The following is a 25,802-nucleotide window of genomic DNA, read 5'->3' on the forward strand; positions in this document are numbered from 1 at the left end:
GTTGTTGTTGTTCTTCTTCTTCTTGTTCTTGTTCTTGCAGAGAAGACAAAACCTCAAAGCTCCACCCATTTTGGGAACCATAGCTCCACCCATTGTGGGAGAGGCTTCATATAAACAAATATCCACCATTTTATTAACTCGCATAGCTTTGAGACCTGTTTTGTAGGCCCGTGGTGTCTTCCTCTCTCACACAGTTTTATTTCAAATCAAATTCGATATTTCATTTTTCACAGTCGCTAACATAGTTTTAGACTCGGTTGAAAAAAAACGGGAAGAAAATCCGATGAAAGTTGCCCTTTATAGAACGAAATGAATTCTCAAAGGCCTGTAACTTCAAGTCCATTGAGATTTTTTTTTTTTTAAATCGCGGCATGGTCAGTCATACACCGCCCGAAATAAGAGACGGGAAAATGCCGAGATATATATATTTTGTTTAAATCGCGGCATGGTCAGTCATACACCGCCCGAAATAACAGACGGGAAAATGCCGAGATATATTAAAAATTCGTCCATTTGATGACAATCGTCATGATGAAATATTTAATTTATACATCGTCACAATAATGTGGAGAGAGGAGCATAGCTTCGTTCACGTGTCGCCACATACGGGAAATTGCCGATATATATATATTTTAAATCGCGGCATGGTTAGTCATACACCGCCTGAAATAACAGACGGGAAAATGCCGAGATGTATTAGAAATTCGTCGCCACACACGGGAAATTGCCGAGATATATTTTCACTTTGCACAAAAATAACATCAAGTAATCGAATCAATAGGAATGTCCTGTGCCTATAACATCGACGTTATAGGCACAGCTGCATCTAGGCATTGTGTAACATCGACGCGGCTTTTGTTTTAATTAAAACTTTTTGTACTTGTTCGTTGAAGGCATTGAAGAATATTTGGCTATAGTTGAAAGGATGAATTAACTGGATGGCTGGATGAATGAACCATTTCGACATGAAGAAGTTTTGGGAAATAAGCTTATGGACGGACTGAGGGACGGTCAACGCGCCATTGCATAAGCTCCCCAGAACTTTGTTCCAGGTGAGCTAAAGACAGACACAACCAGACAATCACCAGAAGCCTGGAATTTGCCTTTTTTTTTCTTTTCTTTTTTGTATACAAGATCTAGGCTCATGTAAGAGCTAACATTAATTACAAAAAAACATAAACGGACACATAAAACATATAATAAAGGGAGTGGGCGACAAGATGGGGAGAGAGAGGGAAGCACACAAGTACAACATTTGAGAGCAGGGACATCGGGAGATCTGTGGGAGGGAGAGGGCTTGGGGGGAGGAGGCATGGGGAGGGGGGTGTGGGTTGGGAGAGGTAGAAAACACATCAACACTGCAAGGACTTCTAGGAAAGAAGTCGGTATTTCAGAAAAGTGGATATGGAGTGAATTAACGGGGGTAGAAAAGATCAAGGATTTGGATGGGGGAAGATAAGAGATGGTGGTGAACAGCTGTTTTAAAGACCTGGAGGGAGGAGTGGGATTGAAGGGAGTGGGGGAGTTTGTTGCAGAGGCGGGAGAAAAGAGGAATAACCATGTGATCATTCGTGTGTGTCACACATGCAACGCGAGTGTTTATCTGTTTTGTTTTTTTAGGCTTAAGAAAATTAAAATAATAAATTTCCCGACAGCAATTGTGAAACAATCACTGGTGTTGCGGTATTGCATGATACAACCAAAGTTCTTTAAAATAAAAATCTGTCACAATAAAACTCCAATAAGATGTGTGGACATCACACGTGAAATGGTGCAATCGCTCACATTGGTCATTATTATGGAAACTTCATCATCACATCGTGCCAAGTAAAACGTCTCATCAATGTACATAAGGAAGGAGGGCGAGTTTGTATGTAGATTTTATAATCAAACAGACAAAAAATATTTACGCCAATTTTAACAGATAAAGCCTTTGAATATACATGGATTGGATTAAAGTCATTAAAATATGTATGGAATAAGTGCTTTTCTTGACTTGGGGTAATCGTTGAACTTTTCAAGGTAATAGCGGTGGTGGTGACAGGCACGACGACCGATTGAGCAGATTGTGAAGAATCCAAATGCTGCTTGAGGAGCGGACCACGCTGCCAGGCTGTACCCGAGCCACTCGATAATCTCTCCAAAGAAATTGGCACCAGAAATGAACTCGAACATTCTGCCTTTGGGTATTTTATATCCACTTTCTCCGGGTTTGCGAAGGTTCCTCAGGATGTTGTCACTATGGATGTTAATAAACATTCCAGCCAGGAAAAGCACAGCACCGGCCATGAAACGTGGTCCAAAAATCCAATCCGGAGGGTAGTGCAGGCAGTACAGTAGAGAGTGGCTTTGGAGGGATTTTTTTTGTTTTTTTGTTTTTGTACACAGAATCGAGGCTCGTGAAAGAGCTAACATTTACTTCACAAACAAATCAACCAGACAAACAAAATATATAAAAAGAGGGAGTGGAAAACAAGATGGGGAGAGAAGGGGAAGCACACAAACACAACATTTGAGAGCAGGGAGATGTGTGGAAGGGAGAGGGCTTGGGGGGAGGAGGCGTGGGAAGGGGGGGGGGGGGGAGGGAGAAGTATAAAACACAAGGACACCAAGGACTTCCAGGACAGAAGTTGGTATTTCAAAAAAGTGGAATTGGGGTGAAATTAGCGGGGGTAGAAAAGATCAAGATCCATTGATGGTGCAGAATGTGGCCGCAGCCAACATGATGGAGATCTGCCACGGTCGGCCGCGGAGTCGCAACGCATAGATGAAAGTTCGTTGACTGTAGTGCAGGCAGAACATGAACAAAATGATGACGTTGGGAAGAGGCGGCACTACGTCAGCGTGAAGGAACATCGACACCGGGACCAGGATGGCGGGAAGCTCCTGCAGTGCCCAGCTAAGCCGGGCCGGGATGCGAATGCCGCCTCTGGATTCGAGATAGCGACCGTACTCGGACGCAATGAAAACTTGCTTCAGCAAGTGCAACACGCTGACGAAGTACATCATGTTGACGAGCACGGCCATGACAAAGTCGTTGTATTTCGCGAGCGCGGCCATTACAAAGTCGTTGTATTTCGCGAGCACGGCCATTACAAAGTCGTTGTATTTCGCGAGCGTGGCCATTACAAAGTCGTTGTATTTCGTGAGCGCGGCCATTACAAAGTCGTTGTATTTCGCGAGCGCGGCCATTACAAAGTCGTTGTATTTCGCGAGCGCGGCCATTACAAAGTCGTTGTATTTCGCGAGCACGGCCATTACAAAGTCGTATTTCGCGAGCGCGGCCATTACAAAGTCGTTGTATTTCGTGAGCGCGGCCATTACAAAGTCGTTGTATTTCGCGAGCGCGGCCATTACAAAGTCGTTGTATTTCGCGAGCACGGCCATTACAAAGTCGTTGTATTTCGCGAGCGCGGCAGACATTGTGCTTTTCTTCTAAGTGTTGTGACAAACTCGATATTCAACATAACAAAACATGTTTGGGCCAGAAAATGTGATGAAAAACACGACCAGCAAAAGAGGAATCAACATAAAACAATCAAACATGATGTATCAGGTCCGCATAACTTAGCTTAGATGAACTGGAAGGAGCAAGTGCCAATCAGTCGGCCACGTGCAGCAACCCACCTGACAGGAAGTCATCAATGGATGACCCAACCATGCTTACTGTTGCTGACATATAAGATATAGGGCTGTGCAGGTGTCATCGTTGTAAAGTTTTGTGACGGGCATTATCTGTTGCTGTAAGTGGGTGATTGAGAGAGTTGTGCAGACAAATGCCATATTGTGAAGTGTGTGTTGGAAATTTTGGAGTGAACAAGTCACTCATTGGATGATAAGGAGCAAGTTGTTGCATGAACCTTTTGATTACTTGTCTACCTATATTCTCGTATGTGCATTTTTTTGCCACATACAATGTAATTTTCATCCTTTCATCAGATAATTTCCTGGCCATTGGACTTGTTCAGAATTGACATTGGAGATTTGAGCAACAAAATGATTATAAAGTTGTTGACCAACCACTCCTTGCAGTAGAGCGAGCAATTGTAGTGAAGCAATAAATCAACTTTTATAAATCCATGCCACATGATCCTAGGGTTATGAATAGCAGGGTAAAGGGGTGTTTTAGAGCAGCTGATGTGGGCAGTTTAATTACACAAGCTAAATTTGACACTGTATGAAACCTGGTTGGCAGCCAAGGAAGGAACTAATTTAGCAGGCTGCTCTTGACGGGTGAGATTGTTAAATAAGCAGACAGTGGGATATGCTGCAGGGATCCCAACTTTTAGAAAAGAGCTCCTGTCTCATGGCCAATTGTGTGCTGCTTTTCAATTGGAGAGAGCAGGATTGGCACATCTTAAAGTGGTTGTTGTTATTTGTTGGTGTATATGTCTGATATTTTTCGAGCAAAAATGGGAACATTTGGCAAGGAATCCACCAATAGTAATTTTGCACAAAAGGAGAATCAACACATTGTAATATTTTAGGAGTACAACAGATATAGCCAAATGGAAGACAGCAGGTGACTCATTATCATCGAGCATTAAGAGCTTCTTGTTTGTTGGCTTGCTAAGAATGGATGACCCTCCTTATGTACATTCTGCCTTCATAGTTTGTGTTTGTAAGAAGGGTTTTTCTCGCGAATTCTCGCACACCCAAGTGCAAATTGGTTTTCAGCAGAGGTCACACTGGAAATGCAATGCCCTATTACCTCTGCCACCAAAGGTGGATGGAGGTTGTTTTCACCCATGTCGGTTTGTCTGTTTGTGAACAGGATATCTCAATACAGAACCAATTAGTCATTGACACACACCCAACCTGTCAACCAAGTTTCAACCGAATTAGTACATGACTATTTGAGATATCCTGCTCACAGACAGACAAACAAACAGATGAAAAATCACTCATAGAGCGACACTTGGCAAAATAGAACAAAGTAGAATGGCGCTCGGTAGAGCATCCTTTTAACCTCACAAATAATTGGTGGTTGAATTATGTGACCTGATATGCAAATCTTCTTCAAATTAAGTTAACCGGATGAAAATTGTCAAGTTCAGTAAGTTGGCCTATGTTGACGTTTTGGCCGATGTTGACCTCAAAATAGTTGGTAGTTGGTTTCAGTAAGCTGATATGAAAATCGTATTCAGATTTCAAGGCAATCGGATGAATATTGAGGACCAGCCGAAACCCGTGGAACATCCACGGAAGGGAGGATGTGGTGTATGGATAGAGTGTACCATTATGGATGGCATAGGGGAGCGCTCATGGGATCTTCTTCTTCCGTTAAGCTCCAATTTTTTCTCTTTAAGTTAAGTCCAATCAGTCCTCTCTGCTCGAAGTGCTCAGGCCATGCCTTCCCGCTCTCATACTTTTATTTCCGTTCGGTGTAGAAAGAGATTGACATATCGTTCGTCTGTTTTCAGCTCGTTATCTTTAAGCTTCCTTACGTCTCGCCATCTGCTACACCTCTCTGAGTTACGAGGATTTATGCAACGCACCCCGAGTATCGCAACGTCACTCCATTTAACTTTATTAAAATGACGATAAAGACGTTTCCTTATATATCCTAATTTAAAATGTTCAAGGGAATAAAAAGACCATTTGGTTCACACCACCCATGTTCACACCACTCGACTGTCCAATCAGCGGACGGCTCGCTTCGCCCAGCAGACGCCAATATGATGGCGTCGTAAGATGGCGTCGTATCGGCAGTTAATCGGATGCTTTTGGGCCCAAACGTCGGCTAATTCAGATTTTTCGAGTATGGCTGTACGTGATAAACAAAGAGCGCGGTTCGTAGATCGTAAATCCATTAGTGCCATGGGCATCGGGTCACTGGGTGCGGCGTAAAAGGGATAACAAAGTCGAGTCCTTACGCTATTATTATATAGATTTTAGAAATGTGGGAAAAGTGGTTGACTTTAGGCCTATGTTGACCATTTGGCCTATTTTAATCTCAAAAATAGTTGGTGATTGAATTCAGTTAGCGGATATTAAAATCCTATTCAAATTTAAAGTCAATCGAATGAAAATTGAGGATTTTAGAAATCTGGCCTATGTTGACCTCAAAAATAGTGGGGAGTTGAATTCAGTTCGCTGATATGAAAATCCTATTCAAATTTCAAGTCAATCGGATGAAAATTGAGGATTTTAGATATTTGAAAAAAAGTGGTTGACCTTTTGGCCTATGTTGACCTTTTGGCCTATTTTAATCTCAAAAATAGTTGGTGATTGAATTCAGTTAGCGGATATTAAAATCCTATTCAAATTTAAAGTCAATCGAATGAAAATTGAGGATTTTAGAAATCTGGCCTATGTTGACCTTTTGGCCTATGTTGACCTCAAAAATAGTGGGGAGTTGAATTCAGTTCGCTGATATGAAAATCCTATTCAAATTTCAAGTCAATCGGATGAAAATTGAGGATTTTAGATATTTGAAAAAAAGTGGTTGACCTTTTGGCTTATGTTGACCTTTTGGCCTATCTTGATCTGCAAAATAGTTGGTGGTTCAATTCAGTTAGCTGATATGAAAATCTTATTTAAATTTCAAGTCAATCGGATGAAAAATGTTGACCTTTTGACCTCAAACATATAAAGTATTTTGTCTGCCCACGAACTCTACCATTTGGTGAGTTTCGTGAAGATCGGTTTAAAATTGTGACCTGTCGTCAAGTATAAGTGAGAGGACAGACCTCTCCCTCCCAGCTTCACAACACAATTCTCCACACACACAAACAAACACACAAATCGGAGTGATCAACCTACTTGTCAAAAATGTTTCTTTTGCCAAGTAACAAACAGGGTTTTAAACGTAACCTCCATCGACGTTAGGTGATGGAGGTAATAATTACAATAAGAATACACATTCTGTCACTCCAACAGAGGTGGGGTGGAAGGGGTGGGGAGGGGGGTGGGGACGGGGATGGGGGTGAGTTAGGTCCTGGTGACAAAGCTCAGAAGGTAGAAATGCATTCAATGATTGACCTTAACCCTAACCCTAACAACCCTGTGGCCTTGGTGCAGACAAATTGGCTTGTTAAGGCCATGTCCTTAATTATGTGCTTGATGCTGTGGGCAAAGGCACTGCATAACGTGAAATGAATGTGTCTGCTTTCCACTGTATCTGCTAACCACAGGCTTCAAAGGCCTTTTTTGTACTGCAGACACTCCCCTGCATTCCCCATCCCACCGTGGGAAAAGAATCGATCAACGGACTATTCTGGCTCACTGGCCATCATCAATGCCGATTTGATTCCCCCCAAGAGTTGAGTTGGCAATCCGTTCCCTGATGGATTATATCGATCTACGTTGGTGGACAGGTGGAGCAATAGTTGAAATCAACAGGACGTTGATTCAGGTATGCTAACCACCTTGTAAGCAAGGAGAAGCCAAAGTTTCGGGCATTAACGCTTCGTTGGAGCAAAAGAGAGAAAGGATAGGGGCTAGAGTTAACATAGGCAGGTGAGATAGATGGGGTCTGGGGGTTCATGGGGGTTAGAATGACTGATTTTTGACTGAAAGACTGAAAGAAAGAATGACTGAAAGGCCAAAGTTCAGGGGTTGAAAGTCAATTAGACTGGGACTAGGAGAAAAGTGAAAATGCTGTGGAAAAAAAAACTAGTGACAAACTTTTGGTAAACAAACTAACGCAGGTTTCAAAAATGATACTAAAAAATAATTAAAATGAATATGAAAATAATAAAATAAACAAAAATGCTGTAATATAATAACAAAAGAAAAAATATGATATTAAAATTTTATTATACAAAATTAATAATACAAAATTAAATAGGAATTTAAAGAAGAGAGAAAGAAAGAGGGAAATTGTAGAGAGAAAAACAGAGAAAAGGCAAACGAGAGCGAGAAGAGAAAAGGTAGAAGAGGTATAAATGGAGATTAAAAAAAAAAAGTAAAGTGAAATAAAAAGGGAGAAGGATTGGAAAAATAGCAAGAGAAACTCCATGCCGGTTGTTTGACACTTCAACCTTCTTGAACATTTGTTCCAGTCACATGGCACTGGTATTTCTGTCCATTTCAGCACTACAGACAATGGTAAATGTAGAGAGAAAATCTTTATCTACATGATCGGCACATTGGCATCCCAGATTGGCATCCCTTTTAAATCATTTACACCTCCCATCTTCTTTTTTTTTTGTATACAATATCCAGGCTCGTGTAAGAGCTAACATTAATCACACAAAAACAAACGGACACATAAAACATAAGATAAAGGGAGCGGGAGACAAGATGGGGAGAGAGGGCAGCACACAAGTACAACAGCAGAGAACAGGGACAATGGGAGATCTGTGGGAGGGAGAGGGCTTTGGGGGGGGGGGGGGGGGGGAGGACATGGGAAGAGGGGGAGGGGGGCGTGGGAGAGGTAGAAAACACATGGACACTGCTAGGACTTCCAGGAGAGAAGTCGGTATTTCAACAAAGTGGATCTGGGGTGAATTAGTGGGGGTAGAAAAGATCAAGGTTTTGGATGGGGGAAGACAAGAGATGGTGGTGAACAGCCGTTTTAAAGACCTGGAGGGAGGAGTGGGATTGAAGAGAGTGAGGGAGTTTGTTCCAGAGGCGGGAGAAAAGGGGAATGAAGGAGTGAAGGTGAACAGAGAGTTTTGATTATGGCAGTTTAACCATAAGAGGGTTGCAGGCAGATCTTGTGCGACGTGAAGGAATATTTGGGGGACAGAGCACAGGCAGAGCTGGGGGAGCGAGGCCGGAGATGAGTCGGCAGAAGGCAGAAAGACCACCAACCTGCCTGCGGTGAGAGAGAGAAAGGCCCTCGGAGTTAGCTTCATCGCGGGAGAGTCCAATGATTAAAATGAAATGTTTACAGCTTTCAACTCTCTTACAAATCTTCAACACTTTCCCTCTGTTTTTCTCTCTTTATTTCACTTTTTAATTTCATTTTATCAACTTTACTCCATCAAGCTGCAGATGAAAGCTCTATAGGTGGGTCGGAGTTCAGGTGTGCTAAGGAAGGACTTTGTATGATGGATGATGCCCAGTCGGCGGCTGGCTTTGGAGGCCAACTTTGAAATATGGTTTGCCCATGAATGATCATGGCTGACAATGAGACATTTGGAGTTTGAATGACTGAACTGAAGATAGGAGGGTTTGCCAAACGGTCCTTTCGGAGAGTGGTCGTGAGGTTTGAGATTTGTCTGGATTGAAAGATATATTCAAAGTGTTTGACCAGCTTGTGATTCTGTCGAGAAAATATTTTGCTGTTAACTTTTGTTACTTATATATTTTATTTACTATTTACTATTATTATTATCATTATTATTTTTATATTTATTTTATTGCATCGTAATTTTTTTTCCCCCTTTTTTTCTTTTATCACTTTTCCAAGTTGTTTTAGTTTATTTATATAATATTTTTTCACCTCCAGTTTTGTCCCTACTGTTTTCATTTTTCACCCAGTCGCAGTATTCTTGACTGTTAACCCCTGAACCCTGAGTCTCTATGTCAAAATCAGTTCTTCGGTCCCCCACGTGCCCTTGACCCCTGACGCCGCTCTGACCCATTGACCTATGACTCACCACCAGCCTGTATTTACCCTCACCCCTATATTTAAAAATCTCTTTTGCTCCGGCAAAGGGTTAACTCCCAAAACTTCAGTTTATGTTGGCTTCCCACGGTGGATAGCATACCTGAACTACAACGGCACTCAGTAGAGAGCATACCTCCGCCTGGTTGGCCATATCACTCAATGGTGAAGAATCACTTAAAAAATTACACTAGCTGGATCTGGATCCGGATTTTCACCAAAATCGAATCGATTCTTCCTTGTCGGACACCCAGTCGATCCAACAAGTTTCGTCCAAATCCATCCATAACTTTTTGAGATATCCTGCTATGTATCGTTTTTGGCCCAATCTCCCAATGGTGAAGAATCACTTTTTAAAATTAAATAATTCTCCTATCCGAATAAATATTCAGATCTTCACCAAAATCGAATATAATCGTCCTTGTCAGACACCCAACCTGTCCACCAAGTTTCGCCCAAATCCGTCCACAACTTTTTGAGATATCCTGCTATGTATTGGTTTTGGCCCAATCTCCCAATGGTGAAAAATCACTTTAAAAATTCTAGTAGCCGAATCCGGATCTTCACCAAAATCTAATCATTTCGTCCTTGTCACATACGCTACATCTCTGCTAAATTTCGTCCGAATCCGTCCACAACCTTTTGAGATATTTTGTTCACAAACGGACAAACAGACAGACAGGGGTGAAAACATAACCTCCATCCCCCATTGGTGGCGGAAATAATCAACATGCTGGTGATTTTATCCAAATGTACCAAGTCCCTCATTAACCACAGCCATCAGGCTTGAGATCATAAGATGACGAATTGCAAAACAAACGCTTTCTTATAAAAGTACATCCAAATCCAAAATGGTAGTCCCTGTATTGTATGGACCGCGACATTGGCAGAAACCGGCTCTGCCAGTGCAATCAAACAATATACCGAATGTTTTACAATGCATATTCACCTTGAAACAATGGATACTTGTTTAATGTGAACAGGAACAAAGATTTTGAGACATCTTGTACTTGCTGAAGTCATTTATTGATGTGAACATTTGAAAGCATTCTTCAGGATTCTTCCCCAAGCACAATGATGTCTTGAAAGGCGAAAAGCCTTTTATTTTTGTTTTTACATGGAGGCATTCATTTTTATATACAGTAATTTAAACAAATACCTTGCACTTGTTTTTACATTAATTTATATACTGAACCGCCTTTGGAGGCCTATTTTCCCCGCGGAGCAGGGGTTGGTCTTTTTCGGGCAACATGGTCCCCTTTTGAAGCAATGTTTTACGGCCGGATGCCCTTCCTGCCACCAACCCTGTGAGTCGCCTCTTGCGACACACAGGGAATTACCAGTGAGCTGGTACTCAATTTGCCGACCTCAGAAGGATGACAGGCTGAGTCAACCCCCTGGTGTTAATTCAGCGATCGACCGGGATTACTAACCCAGGATCCTCGGATCCCAAGCCGGCACCCTAACCGCTAAGCGAACACCAGGCTCGACATTAATTTATATACTATACAAGGGAAACTTGATGGAGGAGGTTAGTTAATCGGCCCTTTACATGCTTGTGGCATATTCACATCCAGAACCCACATCGGCTGAATGGGAAAGGGAAAGGTGAATATAATTTGGAGGGCAGGGGTGAAGAGCTGATAGGTACAACTGCAATCATGACATGAGGAATTTTTTGTATATATATGTATTTCTTTGCAAGGTAGTTATTTGAGGGTTGCTTTAGCGCAAACAAAAGATGTCCACTCTTGACAACACCCATAACTCAGAGACAGCACAACATGCAAATAGTGGCCACAAATCACCAGGTTCAGTTTACCTCCATTTTGGCCTAGGTTCTCCACCTCCATATCCCCAATGCTGTAAGGTGCTTACTAAATTCCATTTTAAAGCTCTTTACTGTCCCTGTTGCTGCCACCTTCACAGAAAGGCCATTGCCTGCATCAATAACTGTGAAATTTCTGCCTTCATTATGTACTATCTTAACTCTCTTCTTGGTGATTTAATGTCCTGTTCATGCTCATTGATCCTGCTGCTGTCCAATCTGTTAAAAAGTTTTGCTTCATCAATTTTATCAATGCCCAATGAAGGAAGGCATTGGATAAATATAAATAAATTAATCCCCTCCCCTATTCTGACATATATATATATATATATATATATATATATATATATATATATATATATATATATATATATATATATATATATATATATATATATATATATATACTGGTACAGTATACAAATAATATTAATCGTCCCTATTGCCAATTGAAAAGTATAAATCACACAAAAGGTAACGTTTGGCTTTCTCAATTGACTAACCCTCACACCTTCCCATTCCAACAACAGCTGCAAATGATCCACCAAGGGATTCCTGATTCCCCAGCAGGCTAACACCTTCGGATGTATCATCCTGATAAGCTTCAGCTGAAGACAGTTGACAAGTCTTTAGGGGTGTTGCTTCTTGCAGACATCAGTATCCCAATATTGTTGTCATATGATTCCTCCACCTTTGCAACTTTCTCCTTGAGAACTGCTACATTCACTCAAGTTTTCCTATTTTTCACCACCTCCAAGCCCTTCCTTGCACGGATGGATTCACATGTGGCTGAGTGTAACCTTCATGTTGCGCATAATAAGCATTTACATTTTGTCTGTCAGGTCCATGGCGTTCCGTTTAACTCCTTGTGTAGGTAAGTAGCCGAGAAGTCCTAAAATTCATGGGTAGGTGTGTGTAGTGCCCGTGAAGCCACAACAAAGTCCCAACTTAAGTTTAATATAGCCATCCATCCCGCCACCTTCAACGCCATGACAGCTTCTGTGCTAAATCTTAGCCAGGGAAGTTCACCAGCATAGCCCTCCCTGGCTTTCTCATGGATGCCATTGGTCTCCAGACCTTGTGGTTGGCTGAACCTGACCCTTCCCCTGACATATCCCTTTCCTCTTGTGGCTGGAGGAAATTGGGTCCTATCACAAGCGTGATAGGCCGATTAACCTTCTCCATTAATTTAGATCAAACAGAACAGTGAGCGAGGCATGGCGGACCTTGACATACACCTCCCTCTTCTCGAGAGCTTGCGGCCCCCATAGGCACTCCTGGAACTCCCCTACCCAAACCTTCACAACACAATTCTCCCTCTCAGTTGTACGATCTTGCACAACAGCATACAGGGTAGAGTGTTCCTCCAGGCCATGGGTTGCATCCTCCCACTACACAAAAACAAAACACAAGCTGTTAGTGTGCCTCCGCAGTTGAATGCCGGAGGAATTATGTGTTTGGGTTGTCTGTGCATCCGTTAGTTTTGGTGTTTTTTGTTACCATAATAACTTGTGAACTACTGAAGGGATTTCAATCCAACTTGGCATAGATATTCACTGCAAGACAAAGATGAACTGATTAGATGTTGGGTTTAAAAGGTCAAAGGTCTAAGTTCATATAACCTTTATTTCAAAATATTTGGTATCGTGATAACTTATGAACGACTGAATGGATGCTAACAAAACTTGGAAGAACTATAGACAAATAAAAAAATACTGATTCAAATTTGGGTTCAACAGATCAAAGATTTTTTTTTTTTTAAATATACTGAATCGAGGCTCATGAAAGAGCTAACATTTACTTCACAAACAAATCAACCAGACAAACAAAATATATAAAAAGAGGGAGCGGAAGACAAGATGGGGAGAGAAGGGGAAGCACACAAACACAACATTTGAGAGTAGGGAGATGTGTGGGAGGGAGAGGGCTTGGGGGGAGGAGGCGTGGGAAGGGGGGTGGGTGGCGGGTGGGAGAAGTATAAAACACAAGGACACCAAGTACTTCCAGGACAGAAGTTGGTATTTCAAAAAAGTGGAATTGGGGTGAAATTAGCGGGGGTAGAAAAGATCAAGGTTTTGGATGGGGGAAGATAAGAGATGGTGGTGAACAGCTGTTTTAAAGACCTGGATGGTGGAGTGGGATTGAAGAGAGTGAGGGAGTTTGTTCCAGAGGCGGGAGAAAAGAGGAATGAAGGAGTGAAGGTGAGCAGAGAGTCTTGATTTTGGCAGTTTAACCATAAGAGGGTTGCAGGCAGATCTTGTGCGACCTGTAGGAATATTTGGGGGACAGAGCCCAGAGAGAGCTGGGGGGGCAAGGCCAGAGAGGAGTCGGTAGAAGACGGGAAGACCACCAACCTGCATGCGGTGAGTGAGTGAGAGGCCCTTGGAGTTAGCTTCATCGTGGGAGATTCCAATGATTCTGAAAGCTTTGGTTTCAACAGCGTGAAGACGAGCTAGGTGTGAGGCAGGAGCACCAGCCCAGAGGGGAGAGCAGTATTCCATTGAGCTGCGGATGAAAGCCTTGTATGTGGTGAGGAGCTCAGGTGTGCCAAGGAAGGACTTCGCACGACGGAGGATGCCCAGTCGGCGACTGGCTTTGGAGGCCAGATTTGAAATGTGGTTTTCCCAGGAAAGATCATGGCAGATAGTGAGACCCAAAAGCTTGAGTGACAGAACTTCTTGGAGAGGATTATTCAGAAAGTGGATGGGAGATTAAATATTGTGCACCTTTTAAAAATAATTTTCCAGACTATATCTCAACTTAGAATCATCTTATGTTGTCTCTCTTCTTATCTCCTTTCTCTCTAATGTGACCTTTATTTTTTCATATACGTTAACCTTTTATTGAGATGAAACGTAACAGTGAGTTGACATCTAACGTGGGCTGGGGCATATCCATCGAAGCATTTGCATCAATTTCTATTTCCTATTTTTCCTTTTTATTTCCACTTTTTACTCTGAATGATATGGTATTCCTCAACACCATGGTCTGTATCATCACAATACACAAAAACAAAACAGAACATTATATTTACCTTTTAAATTCCACTTTTCATTGTCATTTCAATACATTTTACACATCTCCACTTGTTCCACATGCTGGCTCTCATGGCCACTCTTTCACCCATACCAATTCCTTGACTCACCTGCATACCTTCAAAGCGAATCCTGGCGAGTTGTGACAGTGGAAATTAGGTAAATTTTGCATCCATTTTACCAAATCACTCTGAATAGGTTGTTCCATGCTCAGCAGGGCCTCTTCAGCCAATCTTCCCCTGGTTCACATTCCAATCAATGCCAGGGCTCTTGTCACAAACTAAGGGCCAATTAATCTCAGGAATTATGCTAGTCCATCTGTGGAAGGTATGCAAGCCCATCTGGGTCTTATCTAAACATCTTACCTCATTTAGCAACATAATATTCTACAGATGCTTTGGTTGGTCCTCAGGTAGCATCCATGCACCCGCTCCTCACAGTTGACGGTGTTCATCGACCATTGACCAGCTTGGTGGGTCAGCACATACTGGGCAGCCCTGGAGCTTCAGGGAGAGGCATCCTGACCACCTGCCCAGGTGGTTACCTCATCAGGCTCTCACTGACTCTCGGTGGTAATGCCACCAGCCTCGCCACACCTTTTCCTAGTGGTCTTCTCAGCCACACCTCTCACAGGTGACCAGGAGGCACCACCTCTGATTCCCAGGCAACGTGGTCCCCCACTGTCGTCCAGTGACCCCATAAGTCCGAGACCAAAGCTCTGATTGCACCCCAATTGAGTTTGTATGCCCCAAAGGAACACCACCATGCTGCACATGGAGCGTAGCCCACACCAATCATGTGGCCAAGCGACAAATCCAAATTGGCTGCCTGACCCAACCCAATTCTCAAGGGGGTTAATTTCCCTGATGCTTGATACACCAGCCCCTCCTCGTCAAAATACAGCCTGGGGACAAAGTCTCTCCAAAACCATTCCAATACCAATTTAAACACCAATGTTTCCCAAAAGCAACGGTGGGCCCCTTTCCTCTCGGGCATTCTTGCCCTTCCCTGCTACTGGCCTTGAGTCTCCTGCTCTTCTTGAGCATCACTCTTCCTCTTTGCTATATACTAGGGCATTGCCCGTACTATATCTATATCTAAAATTATATCCCCCCCCTCTATTTACATGAAATGGTTTGGTCCAAAGCGAACGGCTTCCGGAGTTTGGTAAAGAAATCGCCATCGCGTGCACAAACGCGCAGGAAAGCGAATGAATCGCAAAATCGTTTTTATTAGTTTTAAAACATAGTTTAACGCCAACATAGTTTGCAAACGTGAAATAAATGAATACGCTCTCAAATGTGCCATCCGAGGCAGAGTGTGTCCGCCACGTTCGGCACACGCGATAGTTCGCTGCTCTCTGATTGGTTGAATCGTTTTTTGGACATAGCTCGGTAAGTAATTGTCCGATTAATATGAAACCTTGAAAAGGCACATCCTCGGGTCCCCAGCAATATACCTGGCAAGTTAAAAGTATATCGGACCCGTGGTTGTCGAGAAACAGCGGTCACAGACAAACAGACGTACAAACGTACAGAGATTACTGGAATTATAGATAGATATTGCTCGTACCTCACAGCACCAAAAGGAAAACAACAATCTTTGTTAAAAGGAGCAGCCAATTTGGGCTCTGGCTGACCTTTCTCACCAATTGATTTTATTTGGTTATGTGCTCCTGTATGAACCCCTGCTCTGCTGGTATTGAGCCCACCTACACAAGGGCTGAGCTGACAAGTGTGAGTGTCGACTCAATCCCCGAGGGGTCGACCTGAGCTCTACAAGTTCTGATCCTACCCCCGCCAATACCAACCCGCACACCTTGGACGGTGTCGGAGCACACGTATCAGGCACTGGTTCACACACCTCAACCAGCACTGAGTGCATGCCTAGGATGCTGGCTCACATGACTCACATGACTCACATGCCTCGCATGCTGGCTCACATGCCTCGGATGCTGGCTCACATGCCTCGGATGCTGGCTCACATGCCTCGGATGCTGGCTCACATGCCTCAGATGCTGGCTCACATGCCTCGCATGCTGGTTCACATGCCTCGGATGCTGGCTCACATGCCTCGCATGCTGGCTCACATGCCTCGGATGCTGGCTCACATGCCTCGGATGCTGGCTCACACGACTCACATGCTGGCTCACATGCCTCGGATGCTGGCTCACATGCCTCGGATGCTGGCTCACATGCCTCGGATGCTGGCTCACATGCCTCTGATGCTGGCTCACATGCCTCGGATGCTGGCTCACATGACTCACATGACTCACATGCCTCGCATTCTGGCTCACATGCCTCGGATGCTGGCTCACATGCCTCGGATGCTGGCTCACATGCCTCGGATGCTGGCTCACATGCCTCGGATGCTGGCTCACATGCCTCGCATGCTGGCTCACATGCCTCGGATGCTGGCTCACATGCCTCGCATGCTGGCTCACATGCCTCGGATGCTGGCTCACATGCCTCGGATGCTGGCTCACATGCCTCGGATGCTGTCTCACATGCCTCGGATGCTGGCTCACATGCCTCGGATGCTGGCTCACATGCCTCGGATGCTGGCTCACATGCCTCGGATGCTGGCTCACATGCCTCGCATGCTGGCTCACATGCCTCGGATGCTGGCTCACATGCCTCGGATGCTGGTTCACATGCCTCGGATGCTGGCTCACATGCCTCGGATGCTGGCTCACATGCCTCGGATGCTGGCTCACATGCCTCGGATGCTGGCTCACATGCCTCTGATGCTGCCTTGCACACCCATCGGTTTGAGGTGAAGGTGGGAGTGCATCAGGGGGTCGGTATTAAGTCCACTACTATTTGTAGCTGTGATGGAGGTGCTGGCTTGGAATGTAAAGGAGGGTTTACCGTGGGAGTTGTTTTATGCAGATGATCTGGTGTTGATTGGGGAAAGTATGGATGGACTGAAGGAGAAGATGAACAAGTGGAAGGAATGTATGGAGACAAAAGGTCTGAAGGTGAATATAGGAAAGACGAAGGTGATGGCAAGTGGTAAAGCATGTGGTGAGGTGGAAAGAACTGGGAAGTGGCCAGGTGCTGTGTGCAGGAAGGGTGTCGGAGTGAACTCCATTCAATGTACAATGTGCGCTGAGTGGGTTCATCAAAAATGTAGTGGTTTGAGAGGGTCATTAACCAGTGTGGCAGCTACATTCAAGTGTAAGGTGTGCACAGAGGGAGCTGCAGATGGAGGAAATGTTGAGTTGGATCTTGGAGACGGCGTGAAGCTGGAAGGTGTGAAAACATTTTGCTACCTCGGAGACATGCTGAATGGAGAAGGTGGATCAGACTCGGCAACGGTTGCTGGAGTGAGATGTGCATGGAAGAAGTTTCGGGAACTGAGTGGCGTGCTGACGAGGAGGGGGGTGTCGTTGAAGATGAAGGGAAAGGTGTATGCTGCATGTGTGAGAAGTGTTATGATTTATGGGAGCGAGACATGGGTAATGAACGTAGAGCAGCAACGAAGGCTGGAAAGGGTGGAAATGCGAATGGTTCGATGGATGTGCGGAGTATCGTTGAGAGAGAGGAAGACAAATGATGAATTGCGAAAAATGATGGGAATAGAGCCTGTGATTGGTGCTGTGAAGAGGAACAGGTTGAGATGGTTTGGTCATGTGTTGAGGAAGGATGAAAGTGACTGGTTGAGAAAGGTGATGGAAATGAATGTAGAAGGAAGTAGAGTAGAGGATGGGGAAGACCGAGAAAGACTTGGCTTGAGGTGGTGGAAGAAGAAATGCGGGCAAGGGGATTAACAAGGAGAGATGCAGAAAATAGGGCAAAATGGAGAAGATTGTCATGGAGACCGCAAGGCTAACCCCCGCTCTAGCAGGGAAAATGGCCTTAAAATGCCTTTTGTTGTGTATATATATATATATATATGTCTACTATATGTGTTTTGTGTGTGTGTGTGTGTGTGTGCGTATGTGTGTGTGCGTATGTGTGTGTGTGTGTGTGTGTATGTATGTATTGTTAATGTCCGGCTTCCTTCTTGTAGCTACAGTGCAGTAATTGGTCTTTATTTTGATTTCCACTGCATACTCTGTTGCTTGGTGTCAGGATCAAAGTGGTGAAACCATGTCGTCTCCTGTGTGAAAATCTGCTGGAGGAAGTCATCCAACTCAGCATGAAAACGGTCGAACAGCTCAGGGAAACTGTCCTGACAAGCTCTTTTCTAGTCCACTGTCAGCATTCGGGAAAACCCACCATGCTGACATTTGCCATGCCCGAACCAAAACTTTAACCCGATGCCCGACTTAACCGAACCAAAAACTGACACCCATTGTCTCAGTTACGTGCTTGATAGTTGTTCTTCTGCCCTTCATTGCTACTTCATGCACCTGGTTCACCATCTCTGGTGTTGCCACCTTGACAGGTCGACCTGATCTGTGTTCATCTTTGGTGCTTGTTCTGCCATGCTTGAACTCAGCTACCCAGTTCTTTACTATGGAATATGATGGGTCATCGTTCCTTAATGTCGCCACCATTTCCATGTGTATTTGCTTGGGAGGCAAGTCTTTCTTGTGCAGGTACTTTGTCACAGCTCGGGAGCTCTGAATTCTCCATTTTGACAGAATTTAGGGGATGAGGGGGAGCTCCCTACTTTGAGTCTATGCTCTGGAAAATACACAAGGAGAAACATGGAATGAGTAAGACATATCCTAATAGCGAGGATAGATCTTTATACTCTGTAAATTTCGTCATTCTGGCATTTCTAAAATTAGGTTGGGCCACAAACAAAGTGATCACCCCTTGTGCAACGATGGGACTGTGCAGGGATAATGTTCTCATTGTAAAGCATCACCCCAGGGCATCTCTTGACTATAATAAGCAGATCGTGAGACCTTAGCCCATTTACATCATTGCCGAAGACCAGGCCCACGATGCCTGCACAGTCTTGGATGAAGACAACCTGGTGGTTATACCTGAGCCTTGCCTGGTTTGGCAGATTTACTTGTTAACACCTTGAATTTTGACTATCGATCTTCACAACTACAACCAGTGAACTTTTTTTTTTTTTTTTTTGTGGCTCGTGAAACCTGATGGAGGCTCGTGAAAGAGCTACCATTAATCACACAAAAAGTCAAACCGACACATAAAACACAAAATAATGGGAGCGGTAAACAAGATGGGGAGAGAGGGGGAAGGACACAAACACAACATTTGAGAGCAGGGACATCGAGAGAAATGTGGGAGGGGGAGGGCTTGGGGGGAGGTGGGAGAGGTATAAACATATGAACACTGCAAGGACTTCCAGGAAAAAAGTTGGAATTTCCCCCAAAAAAATAAAAAGTGTGTCTGGGGTGAATTAGTAGGGGTAGAAAAGATCAAGGTTTTGGATGGGGGAAGATAAGAGATGGTGGTGAACAGCTGTTTTAAAGACCTGGATGGAGGAGTGGGATTGAAGGGAGTGGGGGAGTTTGTTCCAGAGGCGGGAGGAAAGAGGAATGAAGGAGTGAAGGTGAGCAGAGAGCCTAGATTTCGGCAGTTTAACCATCAGAGGGTTGCTGGCAGATCTTGTGCGACCTGTAGGAATATTTGGGGGACAGAGCACAGAGAGAGCTGGGGGAGCAAGGCCGGAGAGGAGTCGGTAGAAGACAGAAAGACCACCAACCTGCCTGCGGTGAGTGAGTGAAAGGCCCTCGGAGTTAGCTTCATCGCAGGAGATTCCAATGATTCTGAAAATTTCTGATAATTTATGTTCTGATATTTATGTTCTGATAATGTATGTATCTTCTATGTAATTATACAAACATTTATGTTGAAAAATCCAAATGCATCTCTTGGATATTGTAGGTATCCGGTCATGTAACTTTTTGAACGTCCTTCATCGTAATGAACGAATGGTCATCTAATATTTCCAAAACCATTTGATATGCTCATTGCTATTGCTTTCATCCACCATTTAAAAAAAAATCATAACCATGTCTGTCAGGGAAGCACACAATGTTTTTAGAACGATTATTTTGTAAATGATTTGCTTCATGTCTTTTATTTTCCAATCATCTACCTAATTCTAAACAACACATGAACAACATTAATTTGAGGGTATTGATGTGAGTTAAGGTCAAAAGTAAAAGCTCAAAGCATTAACCCATGGGGCTCCCCATAAAATTCCCATATTTACTTAAATTGAGATCAATAAGCAATTATTATTTTTCCACATTGTCTGCAATGAGAAAATTGTATTTCTTGAGTTAATTTTTAAAACAGGAATTGCTCTTATTATTGAAATATTTTGCAAACAAGTAATACCCCCTCCATCTGGGAGCGAGAGGATTTGTTTTAAGAATTAACATCGTTTCCCACCCTCAGTACCCACTTCCTCCACAGGGGTCAGTGCTAAAACCACTTGCACTATTCCACATGAAGAACCACCTTTAGAGGCCATTTTTCCCTGCAAAGCAGGGGTTAGCCTTTTTCGGGCACCATGGTCCCCTTTTTGAAGCAATGTTTTACGGACAGGTGAAAATCATAAATAGTCTCCCCCACATTCGCGAGGCGGGCACAGATAATTATTTGATGCCCATGAACCGACCCGAGGCTGACAGACTGGCCTAGAGGTACGCACAATCACCTCAAAGCTGTCTAGTCTGGGTTTGAATCCAGGCCAAGCTATAAACTGTCATCCTGGTGTTTCATTGCCCTGAGTTGGAGTGGACCAGGATTGTAGCTCGGTGATTGCTTCAACAGCACTCTGCAGAGGGCATGGTACATGATGACCATGATCAACCTGACCCTGCGTACCTGGGTACAAAATTCGCTTGGGATCCTCGGATCCTGGGTTCGTAATCCCGGTCGATCGCTGAATTTACGCCAGGGGGGTTGACTCAACCTGTCATCCTTCCGAGGTCGGCAAATTGAGTACCAGTTCACTGGTAATTCCCTGTGTGTCGCAAGAGGCGACTAACAGGGTTGGCGGCAGGAAGGGCATCAGGCCATAAAACATTGCTTCAAAAAGGGGACCACGGTGCCCGAAAAAGGCCAACCCCTGCTCTGCAGGGAAAAATGGCCTCAAGGTGGTTCATGGGTACCATTTTACTATAATTCACCCAATTGTCTGTCTGTCTGTTCCCAGGTACCGCAAAAACAGCTGAACCGATCGCAACGAAATTTTGGGTGGGTAATCCTGGGACCCCCTGGAGTAAAATAGGCTATATTGTTTTTCCAATTTTTCCAATTTCAAATTTTTCCAATTTTCCAGTTTTTCCAAACACGATGGAATAATATTTACCGATATGAACAGTGATGTGGCTTTTATTGAAATTCTACAAATACTGTTTAGATTTTGATGATTTGCGTGTGATATGATTTAACGGATGTTTATATAAATCGTTTTAAATCAAGCCTTCAATTTCTGATATTTTGCCTTTTCATTTGGGCCTCCCAATTGAAGCCCCGCTCATAGGGCGGGTACCGTTGCTAGTTTTTATAATTCTACAACAGCAGGAACTGTTACGTTAGGAACTGTTCCAGGAACGTAACCCCCACAATATTTAAGGGTCCACTGTGGTGCATATAGGCTACATACATATTTTGGAAATAAAATATACTCGAGAATATGCTAATTTTTGCCTAATTTAAGCTGCAAAATGTGTTAATTTGCATATTCTAATTGCAACTGGTCTCGTTTGAATCTTGCAGTAACCTTTGATGTGATGTCATCTATTTACACTGATCTGATGCTCATTGCAGAGCTTGTCTCATAAATCATAAATAATTCGCATTTGGGATAAATAAAGTTTAGTTTTCCATTAATTTCTGGGATATTCTCAAACAATGTGCAAATTCCTGCTGTACATGGGATTTAAACTTGGACTCCACATCACGAACTTGGAATTCCAATGGGAATGCAAAACATGCAAACCCCAAATTAGTTCTTCTGGAAGGTTTAATGTCAATATGCATATGAGTGGTTCCTGTAAACATTCCTCAAATCAACAGCAATGGCATATATTAAACGTTTTTTTGTTTGTTTTTTTTGTACACGAGATCGAGGCTCGTGCAAGAGCTAACATTAATCACAAAAAACAAACGGACACATAAAACATATAATAAAGGGAGCGGGAGACAATATGGGGAGAGAGGGGGAAGCACGCAATGCAATTCAATGTTCAATTGCAATGCAAATTGTGCAAAAACCTTTTTTGGTATGACTATAATGCAATGTAGATTCTTTTCCAGGAATTGAACATGGTTTTTAGTTTCGATGATTTTTTGAGACTTAAATTCAATCTGACCTTATCTGAAATTAAATCTTAGTCAAATTCAATCTGACCGGTACCGATAAAGAATTCTGGACAGAACTTTAGGCGATTGTGTAATCCATGTGTCGTCATCTCGGGAACGATTGTTTCAGTTCTGCAATACAGAGACATGCTATTGTGCATTGTCACCGCACAATTTTGGTGAACTGCGCTAAGAAATGGCAGCACAACTCGTTTCACAATTGTCAGGAAGTGAATCTGAGGAAGTGTTCTGCGATGTGGAATCGTATTTCGACGATTAGGCTGTAGTAGGTGCTGTAAAGCCAACTCAGCCATACATGTACAAACCCGAGATGGAAAGAGTGTAGATGATGAAATACTGGGTATTGATAACAATCGGCGGTGGGGAGGTAGAATTGGGAGGACGAGGAGGATGAGGAACCTGGACGAGGAGAAGACACTCATCAATAACTAGATGGTATTCATAGAATACTTACCCTGCACAGTCAACCTATTGCGAGCCAACTCTTCTGTTTTTGAACATTTTTTTTCTTTGATCCAAAATGGCTGCCAGACCATGTGAGCGATAACATCATAAATTTATATTCTCTAATATAATTGTTGCATAGATCACGCTCAATACATTTCAAACTGAGCAGACTAAGCGTTGTCCCTGTCGAATTATGACGTCATAATTATGGAACCAATGACGTCATCGTTAACAATACCTATTCCCCATATGGAGTTATTTACAATGAGCCACGTTTCAGTTTTTTCCACGCAGCGGTTTTGGAGATATAGAGGTGCAGCATTTTTCGGTTTTTCCAAGATGGCGCCTGTACCACATGGCCTATGACGTCATGATTACCATTAAAATATTCGAAAGGAGGCGGCGCTCATATGGTGAAAATGTTGTGTCCATCAGACCAACAGTTGCTGAATTTTTTTAAATAATGATCGGATAAGTGTTGTACTTGTCGAATTATGACGTCATAACGAAGGCTCTGATGACATTGTAGCGGCTGCCGCTGGGTTTTCACAATCGCCTTGCACCTATCAAGGACGCGGAGCGATCACCATGCCGGGCTCGTCCAGGACGCCCGGGCAGGCTCGCCCTCAACTTGCCAGGCCGCAGACAGGACGCTGGGCCACGCCCCCTGGCGCCGGGCCTGGGCAAACCCCCCGGGATAATAGATATATATTGCTGCCCGATAAACGGGTTTTCAGAGTGCCTGAGTGTTTGATTTGATTAAAGCAACTCGGATGAATTCCAGCTTTTTGTCGCGTCCATTCTTCCGATCGACGTGGGAGCCCCAGCTCCTTCATTGGTGACCTACCGACATGGACACGGCAGTCGCCCTTAAACTGCCTACCTTCTGGGAGGCTCACGTGGCGGTTTGGTTTGCACAGGCGGAGTCCTTGTTCGCCCTGCGAGGCATCACGGCCGACGACACCCGCTTCCACCATGTGGTAGCTGCGCTCGGTTCGGCTACCGTGGCCCGCGCCCTGAGCCTCCTCGAGAGCCCGCCAGCCGCTGACAAATACGGCGCGATTAAGAAGCTTCTCCTCGATGCTTTCGCCCTCCCATCGGCGGAACGCGCACGGCGCCTGCTCGAACTGCCTGAGCTCGGCGACACGCGCCCTTCCGAGCGAATGGACTACATGCTTTCACTGCTCGGCGAGCACTCTCCGGCATTCCTGTTCCGGGAGCTGTTCCTCCGTCAGCTGCCTAACCCGGTACGCCTCGCCCTGGCAAGCACGACGATCACAGATCCCCGGGCCCTTGCCAGAGAAGCAGACAATATCTCCGCCGCAGGACAGCGCATCGCAGCGGCGACATGGGACCCACCGCCGTCCGACGCAACACCCATGGCGCCCGAGCACCCGGCACGGTCGACGGCCGAACTGCCGACGCAATTGGCGGCCGCTACACCGAGCCGACCACCTCCAGCACGACGACCGGGGCCTCCACCTGACCAAGCGTGGTGTTACTATCATGCCAGGTTCGGACAGAAGGCCCGGACATGCCGACCCCCGTGCACCTTCGGCAGGCCGGGAAACGGCCGGGCCGGCGTTCATTACCAGCCATGAGCGCCGGCCACACAGGCAACTTACTGTTCATCACGGATAAAGCGTCCGGACGGCGCTTCCTGTGTGACACCGGTGCCCAACTGAGCGTCATACCCGCCTCTGACCAGGACAGGCAATCCGCGGTTTGCGGCCCCTCCTTGGTTGCGGCCAACGGATCGACCATCCGCACCTTCGGCCCGCGCAACGTCACCCTCTGCTTCGGCGGCCAACGCTTTGCTTGGACGTTTGTAACCGCAAACGTGCCCATGGCTCTGCTAGGCGCCGACTTCCTCTGCGCACACGGACTGCTGGTGGACGTCCAACGGCGTCGTTTAATCAACGCCGAAACCTTCAGCTCCCTGGTATGCACATTGAGCAGCTCCGCGCCGACCGAGCTGGCATGCACCGTCCCGGCGGCGAACGAGTTTGCTCGCCTGCTCACGGAGTTCCCGGCCCTCACGCGGCCGACGTTTTCGGCCGTCGCAGTATGGCATGGGATCGAGCACCACATACCAACCACGGGCCCGCCGGTCTACGCCAGGGCCCGCCGCCTCGACCCAGCCAAGCTCGCCGTAGCGAAGGCCGAATTCGACGCGTTGGAGCACCTCGGCATCGTGCGGCGCTCCGATAGCGCGTGGGCCTCGCCACTGCACATCGTGCCAAAGCCGGGGGGTGGATGGCGCCCGTGTGGCGACTACCGCCGTCTCAATGACACTACCACCCCCGACAGGTACCCGATCCCGCATATCCAAGACTTCTCCGCCCGTCTGGCGGGACGGGTCATTTTTTCGAAAATTGATCTCATACGGGGATATCACCAGGTACCTGTCAGGGCGGCCGACGTCCCTAAAACGGCAGCCATCACGCCGTTCGGCTTATTCGAATTCTTGCGGATGCCGTTTGGTCTCAAGAACGCGGCTCAGGCGTTCCAGCGCTTGATGGACGGCGTGCTGCGTGACCTGCCGTTCCTTTTCGTTTACCTGGACGACATCCTCGTCGCCAGCACGTCCCGGGCCGAGCACCTCCTCCACCTCCGAACACTGTGCAGGCGCCTCAGCGAGCACGGCCTCATCGTCAACCCGGCCA

At 45.1% G+C, this 25,802-nt stretch overlaps 2 protein-coding genes across 2 annotated transcripts in view; one reads left to right on the forward strand and one right to left on the reverse strand.

The window, feature by feature from the left end:
* NRXN2 (neurexin 2) overlaps positions 1 to 25,802 on the forward strand; it is an 871,230-nt gene that overhangs the window by 114,008 nt on the left and 731,420 nt on the right. The window lies entirely within an intron of this gene.
* Positions 1,868 to 2,415, reverse strand: LOC137434769 (3-oxo-5-alpha-steroid 4-dehydrogenase 2-like). Its single transcript, XM_068127882.2, has one exon. It carries the CDS (start codon positions 2,413 to 2,415, stop codon positions 1,963 to 1,965), a length of 453 nt encoding a protein of 150 aa, XP_067983983.2. The 3' UTR covers positions 1,868 to 1,962.

The sequence above is a fragment of the Myxine glutinosa genome, chromosome 9, assembly GCF_964187855.1.
Source record: "Myxine glutinosa chromosome 9, kmMyxGlut1.1, whole genome shotgun sequence".
Classification (NCBI taxonomy): domain Eukaryota; kingdom Metazoa; phylum Chordata; class Myxini; order Myxiniformes; family Myxinidae; genus Myxine; species Myxine glutinosa.

What these genes read in the sequence shown, in the direction of transcription:
- LOC137434769 (XM_068127882.2), bottom strand. Translation starts at nt 2,415, where the DNA reads ATGTTAGCTCTTTCACGAGCCTCGATTCTGTGTACAAAAACAAAAAAA.